Raw genomic sequence first — 7,500 nt, forward strand, 5'->3', positions numbered from 1 at the left:
ATTATTACTATTCTAGCACTGGGGGCGGAGCGGGGTGTGGGGGCGGGGCGGGTCTATTTTGTGTATGAAATTAAAACTTAACTCAAAATTCGATAAGACAAAAAGTAGAGGAATTAAATAAAAGAATAATAATAAGAGGAAATGGAAGAATAAATAAGAAAATTGGACACAAACACAGAAGTTCAGAAAAATGATAAAAATTTGATAAAACAGTGGAGAGAGAGAAATTAAATAAAAGAATAATAGACAAAGGAGAGAAAAAGAAAAAAAAAAGTCAGATATTGAAGACAAACAGGAATAATAAAAATAGATAAAACAATAATAATAGTAACAGGAGAGAGAATAAATACAAGAATGAAAGAAAAAGAAAAATAATAATAGAAATGACACAAAGAGACGATTTAATAATAACACAAATCTACATAAGAAAACTCCTTAAGACTACAGAATAGAATTAATAATCTTTTTTCTCTCTTATCCACTTAAAACAAAAATTTCCATCAAATAAATAAAGATAAATAGAAGCGATTCATATTTAACATTGGAAGAAACACTTTTAAATAATCTTATTCACTTAAACCCCCTCAAACACTGGTACCCTCCTTCCCTCTCTCTCTCTCTCTCTCTCTCTAAGCCTCGCCCAATATCCTCCTACTACCACATCACATTTCTATCTAATTAATAATACGTTGAGCTCAAGTATATATGACTTTATAGGGCGGGTTTTGTCACGTATTGGGCGGTTTTATTGTTCTTGGGATTTTTAAGCAGTTTTAGGCGTTTTTGTAAGTTTTAAGGTGTTTGTGCGGATCCATGGGAGTTTAAAGTTTCAGAATAGTTTTTTTTTTGCAGTGTTTGAAAGTTTCTGCAGGTTTTTAGCGAAATTTTGCAGGTTTGGGCGGTTTTTTTTTTGTAGTTTCTGAGCGAGGTTATAAAGATTTGGGACTTTCTTGTAGTTTTGAGGTTGTTTTTTATAAGTTACGGATTTGACGAAGGCTATTTTAAGGATTTCTATAGACAGAGTGGCCTTTTAAGGGTTTCAGATCACGTTAATGTGTTTATAAGGGTTTCAAGTCAATTTAGGGTATTTTTAATGGTGTTTGCGTGTATTTCTAATCTATTTAGGGTGTTTGTAAAAGTGTTTCAGTGTGTTTCTACTTCATTATGGTTTTTAAAGATGTTATTGAGGGATTCAAGGTGTTTTAAATATTTGTAGTGTTTTTTTGTGGTTGTTTTTTAAGTGTTTGGGAATGAAATTGTGTTTGTTCGCCTAAAAAGTGGATATCATGGGGTTGTTTGAATAGAATCTAATTTTTTTAAGGGTATTTTAGGGTAATCACCTTAAAGCCACTCTCTTGTTTATATATAAAAGATTATGATTGTCTATGGTTGAGAGGATAGTCTTGTTTGCATCCAGGCACTTCTTGGGACATTGTTTGCGAGTTAGTAAGGCAAAATATCACGTCTGTTTGCACGGAATCATGTTCTTGGTGGTTTGTTTGAATAAAGATGTTTTTATTTATAGTTGTTTGCATTTATAAAGGGTAAAAAAGGTGTTTCGTTTCCTTTTCAGGCGTGTTTACCAAAAAAAGCTTGTTATTTAGTTGTTTGCATTAGAATCAAGTTTGTTTGCATTGATTTGTGCTGTTTGGGGTGTGTTTACCAAAAAACGACCTGACTTTTTTGTAATTAATTGCATTTAAAAACGTAAAAAAAATTGATTTGTTTGCATTTAAAATTGTGCGTTTAAGGGTGTCTTACCAAAAAAGGACTTGATTTTATAGCTCTGCATTTGATCGGGTAAAAAAATCAGTTTGTATTAATGTTCTTTGTGAGTCCGTTTCATCTAAGGACCAGTTTGCAATGCTTCACTGGTTTTCAGGGCACGGTTCAGGGTTAGACATGGCAGTCTGTGGGGTGTTTCGGGGGAGATAACTTAGTTTTCCGGTAGTTTCAGGGGTTGCTTGGGGTAGTTTGGGGTTGCCATAGGTTATTTGGGGGTCGTCCGGGGCACTATGAGTTATTGGGAACAGACAGCGGTGATTCAAAGCAGAATATTTGCGATTAGAACAGTATGTGGCATTTATAGGGATACATCTTGAGTTGCCTAGCTTTCCGGGGGTTTACAGGGATTTTAGGGGTATCTCAGGGTTCCCAGGAGGCCCTTAGTCATGTTCACACAGCTGCTCAAAGATTGGGAGCCTGAGGGAGCGGGGGATATCAAGGGCGTGGGTGTGTGGCGTGGGGGACGTGGAGTGCGAAGAGGAAAGGGACAGTGAATCCAGATCTCCAGCGAGGGACTCCACTGGGCTGACCGGGGGCGTGTCCAACCCAGGCAGCGAGCCCCCGGGGGAAGGGGAAGCAGGCCCAGTGGGGGTTAGACCATGGAGACCCACAGTGAGGCCCTCCAGAAGCCCACGTCCACGCCCACACCCGGGGAACAAGCTAAAGGTCTCATCGAAGAATGCTGACGGGGTGGTGGGTGACCCGTGCAGGGAGGAAGGTGGGGATGGAGAGTCAGCAGCTGAACCTAGGCCGCCCATGAGCATATGAGGCCTTGGGGAGATAGGTGGAGGTGGATTAGGGCCTGGGGAAGGTGGAGGAGGGGCGCCGCGTCTCTCCTCAGCATTGTGGATGAAGTGACACCTTGGGCCGTACGGACAGAACCCAATGGTGTGGAAAGTGCGGCACAGTTCCGTTTTGTACTTGGGGTGTCTGTTGAGGGTCCGCAGTTCAGCGCCACCGTGGGCAAACTGACACTTGTCGCCGTATTTACAGAAGCCGTGCTCCTCGAAGGGCCGGCACAGCTCTGTCTTGTAGCGGGAGGAGTTGCCGCCGCCCTTAGCTGGCTCAGAGTGACAGCGGTCCAGCCGGCGGTGCTCTGACGGGCCTGCAGGAGACACAGAAAGAGACGGGGGTAATGAGGTGGTACGGTGAGTCAGACAGATAAACAGATAAACACAGAGACAGAGAGATCCTAAGAACTACCCCCAACACACACACAAGAATGCGACTTCCCTCAAGGTGTATCACTCATAAGGCTTAAGACAAATTCGCTAAGATCAAAATTAACAAGATTCCTAACTTAACCAACACTACAACCACGACTACTACAACTGTCCTAGCACTACAACCACTACTACTACTGTCCTGACCAGCACTACTACTACAACTCTATTTTTTTATTTGTTTTTATTTAGGAGCGAGGGCCAGCCAAGAAGCAACAAAGAAATAATAATAATAATAAATAAATAATAAAAAATGCCCTCCTGAGTGTTGGTTCTCAAGCTATCTAAAGGGTTCACCAAGATTAGATGCATAGAACATTGATTACGATGATACTGATGGCATTCTGTATCCACTTTTAAATATCCTGTACAATTTTGGGAGTTGGTCAAAACAAGTCATATTTTTTCCTGTAATTATTATGTAGCACTATTAGTCTTGAATAAGGCATGCTTCAAACATCCTGTATTAATTTTGGGAGAAGTTAAAGGGTGTAGTCTGGGAAATGAGGACATCGTTAAAATTGTGTCCCAGTGTTGAAGGGGTTAATACACTTCCGACGAGGGTGTAGTCTTTGGAAAGTGTGGATATGGTAGTTAAATGTGTCCCAGTGTTGAAGGGGTTAATACACTTCGATCAAGGGTGGATATGGTAGTTCAAATTGTGTCCCAGTGTTGAAGGGGTTAATACACTTCCGACGAGGGTGTAGTCTTTGGAAAGTGTGGATATGGTAGTTAAATTTGTGTCCCAGTGTTGAAGGGGTTAACACACTTCGAACAAGGGTGTAGTCTTTGGAAAGTGTGAATCCCAGTGTTGAAAAGACGAGGGTGTAGTCTTTGGAAAGTGTGGATATGGTAGTTAAATTTGTGTCCCAGTGTTGAAGGGGTTAACACACTTCGAACAAGGGTGTAGTCTTTGGAAAGTGTGGATATGGTGGTTAAAATTGTGTCCCAGTGTTGAAGGGGTTAATACACTTCGAACAAGGGTGTAGTCTTTGAAAAGTGTGGATATGGTGGTTAAAATTGTGTCCCAGTGTTGAAGGGGTTAACACACTTCCGACGAGGGTGTAGTCTGGGAAAAATGCTTGTTTATTTATCTATTTATTTTCTTATTTCTACCATGTGTTCTTTTCATGGGAACTTCTGGGCTAAAGGGGGTACTTTTTGCGGCACCTCCTATCTCAAAGCCCACCCGCTAGGAAACCGTTGCCCTGAGTGAGGAAGCCCAACCTACACTCGGACCGTGGACAGGATTCGAACCCGTGCGCTTGGAAACCCCTCGGACCACAAAGCACGCATGGTTCCACTGTGTTGAAGGAGCTAACACATTTCCAATCAAGGGTGTAGTCTTTGGGAAAATGTGACGAGGCAAAACCTCACTGCCAGGCCACCAGAATGCCAACTTGTGTACATTTGTTCATGGACATCGTTTGATTTCGCTTATATAACTACTTTGAAGGAATTAAGTAGAAAAATATATTATAACGAAAAATATGTTCATTGCATCTGTGTTTATAGGAATGACAGCAGGTATGTTCTGTATCAGCCTTGTGTGAGGGATGGGGACATGTTTATTGTTGCCATCCGCTCACAAACACTGCTTCTCCACACTTCACATAACCTAACCTAATCACCACTGCCACCACCACCACCACCACCACCAACACTACTACGATACTATCCAAGCTAATTGAGATGAAAACATATATATACCTAAAAAAAACACCTGAATACCCCCAAAACACACTACTACTACTACTACTACTACTTCATTACTAACCAAACTAATTGAAATGAAAACAATATACCTGAAAAACACCCAAAATACTACTACTACTACTACTACTACTACTACTACTACCACCACCACCACCACGTACCTGTAGAAGCTGCCGGCCCACTAGTGCTTTGAGTCCGCCCACTGGGTAGAGCCCCGCCCAGCACACCCATGGTCACCCCAGCAGCCACAGGGGTAGAATTCCTCTTTACCAGTGCCAGATGGCCCCCCACTGCCCGCTGGTCCACGCCATCACGACGCACGCCCCGGAGCATTGTGGGACCCTGGGGGAGAGACGGAAAAGGGGTGAGTGAGTGAGTGAGTGAATGTTTTTTTTTTTTATTGTAATATAAAGAGAGAGCGAGAGCGAGAGCGAGAGAGAGAGAGAGAGAGAGAGAGAGAGATAATTTAATAGTTAATAACACAGGGTATATAACTGCTACCACTATTACTATTCACACTGTACCGCAGTGACGATGGTGGTGGAAGTAGTAGTAGTAGTAGTAGTAGTAGTAGTAGTAGTAGTAGTAGTAGTAGTAGGAGGAGGAGGAGGAGGAGGAGGAGGAGGAGGAGGAGGAGGAGGAGGAGGAGGAGGAGGAGGAGGAGGAGGAGAAGAAGAAGAAGAAGAAGAAAATAACAATAATAATAATAATAATAATAATAATAATAATAATAATAATAATAATCAATGAGAGAGAGAGAGAGAGAGAGAGAGAGAGAGAGAGAGAGAGAGAGAGAGAGAGAGAGAGAGAGAGAGAGAGAGATCATACGAACCATTCCACTACTACTACCACTACCTCCTCCTATTACCCCTACTACTACTACTACTACTACTATTTCGCCACCACCACTACTACTACTACTACTACTATTACTACTCTTACGCCACGACTACCAAGAATAGATTACCTTTCCTATCTCTTACAATTACAACACACTATCGAAACTACTACTATTACTACTACTACTACTACTACTACTACTACTACTACTACTACTACTGTCGTTATCCTTACTACTGTTCTTGTTGTGGTTGTTATATTCACACTACTACTACTACTACTACTACTACTACTACTGTGTGTGTGTGTGTGTGTGTGTGTGTGTGTGTGTGTGTGTGTGTGTGTGTGTGTGTGTGTGTGTGTGTGTGTGTGTGTGTGTGTGTGTGTGCGCGCGCGTTCGTGTGTCTGCCTGTGTACGTGACTAATTCAGTTCATGTGTACGTACTTGGAAAGACAATGACACACACACACACACACACACACACAAAGACAAGCTAACGTAACAAAACACCGTGTCTCTCTCTCTCTCTCTCTCTCTCTCTCTCTCTCTCTCAAAATTTCATATAAAAATCTAGAAAATTTGTCCTTGAGAGAGAGAGAGAGAGAGAGAGAGAGAGAGAGAGAGAGAGAGAGAGAGAGAGAGAGAGAGAGAGAGAGAGAGATGGAACAAGTTAATTCCTAAACACGGCCCGTCTTCACCGAGGTGTTGCCCCAGGTAGCGAAGGAACACGGTCAACAGTACAGCTGATGGAAACTGTACGTAAGGAAATCAATAAAGGAGAAAGTGCCAAAGCCTTCAACCTTGTATGCCTACTACAGAATATCTTGCCTGGCTACACTAATACATACATACATATAAATAGTGTGTATACTTTTTACTTTTAACCTATACTAATACAGTGACTTGAATGTGTCTGTTCTTCTCTTAGTCATGTTTTCATTGTGCTTTTTACAGGTTGGTACAGAGAGGAACACAGCTGTGAGATCTGCAATGCCCTGAATTTGGCGGGAACCAACTGATCACTCAAGCAATAGATTTTTCTGTATGGTAGATCCTTCCAAACGTCGAGCAGGAAAAAATGTGCCTGCCTTCATACATTCTGACCTTGTGCCACACTGCTCTGACCTCCCAGTCCCCGTACCCACTCCTGCTAAGAGAGAGCAGCAGTGTTTACACAAGGAAAGTAGTTAAGAACATGAAGACACTGATCCAGAGTTCAGAGACGCAACTGATGAGAGAAATCCATACTACCCCAGTCAAGAAGACATCAGTGACCTTATCAGAGATCTTGGCCTCACGAGGTCAAATGGCGAGCTTTTAACGTCGAGACTCAAGCAGATGAGAGTGTGCTAGATGAGTGTGTGCACATATCAGGTCAGAGAAAGCGTCACCACCATTTTTTAAGCTTTTTCACTCGTCAAGATGAGGTTTGCTTTTGCCACAATGTGAGCGGTCTGTTTGAGGCAACTGGAATCACCCTTCACCCCAAAGAGTGGCGGCTCTTTATCGACAGCTCGTGCAGAAGCCTCAAAGCAGTGCTGCTTCATAATGGGAATATGTACCCATCTCTCCTCCCCTCGCCCACTCTGTCCAGCTCAAAGAGGAATACAAGAGTGTCAAGATGTTGTTAGATGCCTTGAAATATAAAGAGTACCGTTGGGAGGCTATAGGAGACTTCAAAATGGTGACTTTCCTGATGGGTCTCCGAAGCGGCTTTACCAAGTACCCTTGTTAGCTTTGCCTTTGGGACAGAACAACTACAAATTTCTAAAGTGTCTTGTCTCACGGGTGTAATTCTAGGATAAATAAATGCTATTATTGATTATATGTCGTTTTGTATCTACTTTGTGCCACTTTGTCCCTTTGAGAATGGGTGAATTTCAAAAAAGTAATTACCCTGGACACAAAAGCAAAATTAAAAATGAATATAAGCAT

The 7,500-nt window shown here is 42.1% G+C and overlaps 2 protein-coding genes across 2 annotated transcripts in view; both read right to left on the bottom strand.

The window, feature by feature from the left end:
* Positions 1-7,500, bottom strand: part of LOC123503936 (glutamate-gated chloride channel-like) — a 91,642-nt gene that overhangs the window by 55,271 nt on the left and 28,871 nt on the right. The gene's annotated exons all lie outside the window — the stretch shown is intronic.
* Positions 1,104-7,500, bottom strand: part of LOC123503948 (mRNA decay activator protein ZFP36L1-like) — a 10,617-nt gene continuing 4,220 nt past the window's right edge. The window contains exons 2-3 of the mRNA XM_045254076.1: positions 4,886-5,066; positions 1,104-2,890 (exon numbers count right to left, since the gene is read on the bottom strand). Coding sequence (XP_045110011.1) covers positions 2,166-2,890; positions 4,886-5,066 — 906 coding nt within the window. The 3' untranslated portion in view covers positions 1,104-2,165. The remainder of the gene's footprint in view (positions 2,891-4,885; positions 5,067-7,500) is intronic.

The sequence above is a fragment of the Portunus trituberculatus genome, chromosome 2 (genome assembly GCF_017591435.1).
Source record: "Portunus trituberculatus isolate SZX2019 chromosome 2, ASM1759143v1, whole genome shotgun sequence".
Taxonomy (NCBI): domain Eukaryota; kingdom Metazoa; phylum Arthropoda; class Malacostraca; order Decapoda; family Portunidae; genus Portunus; species Portunus trituberculatus.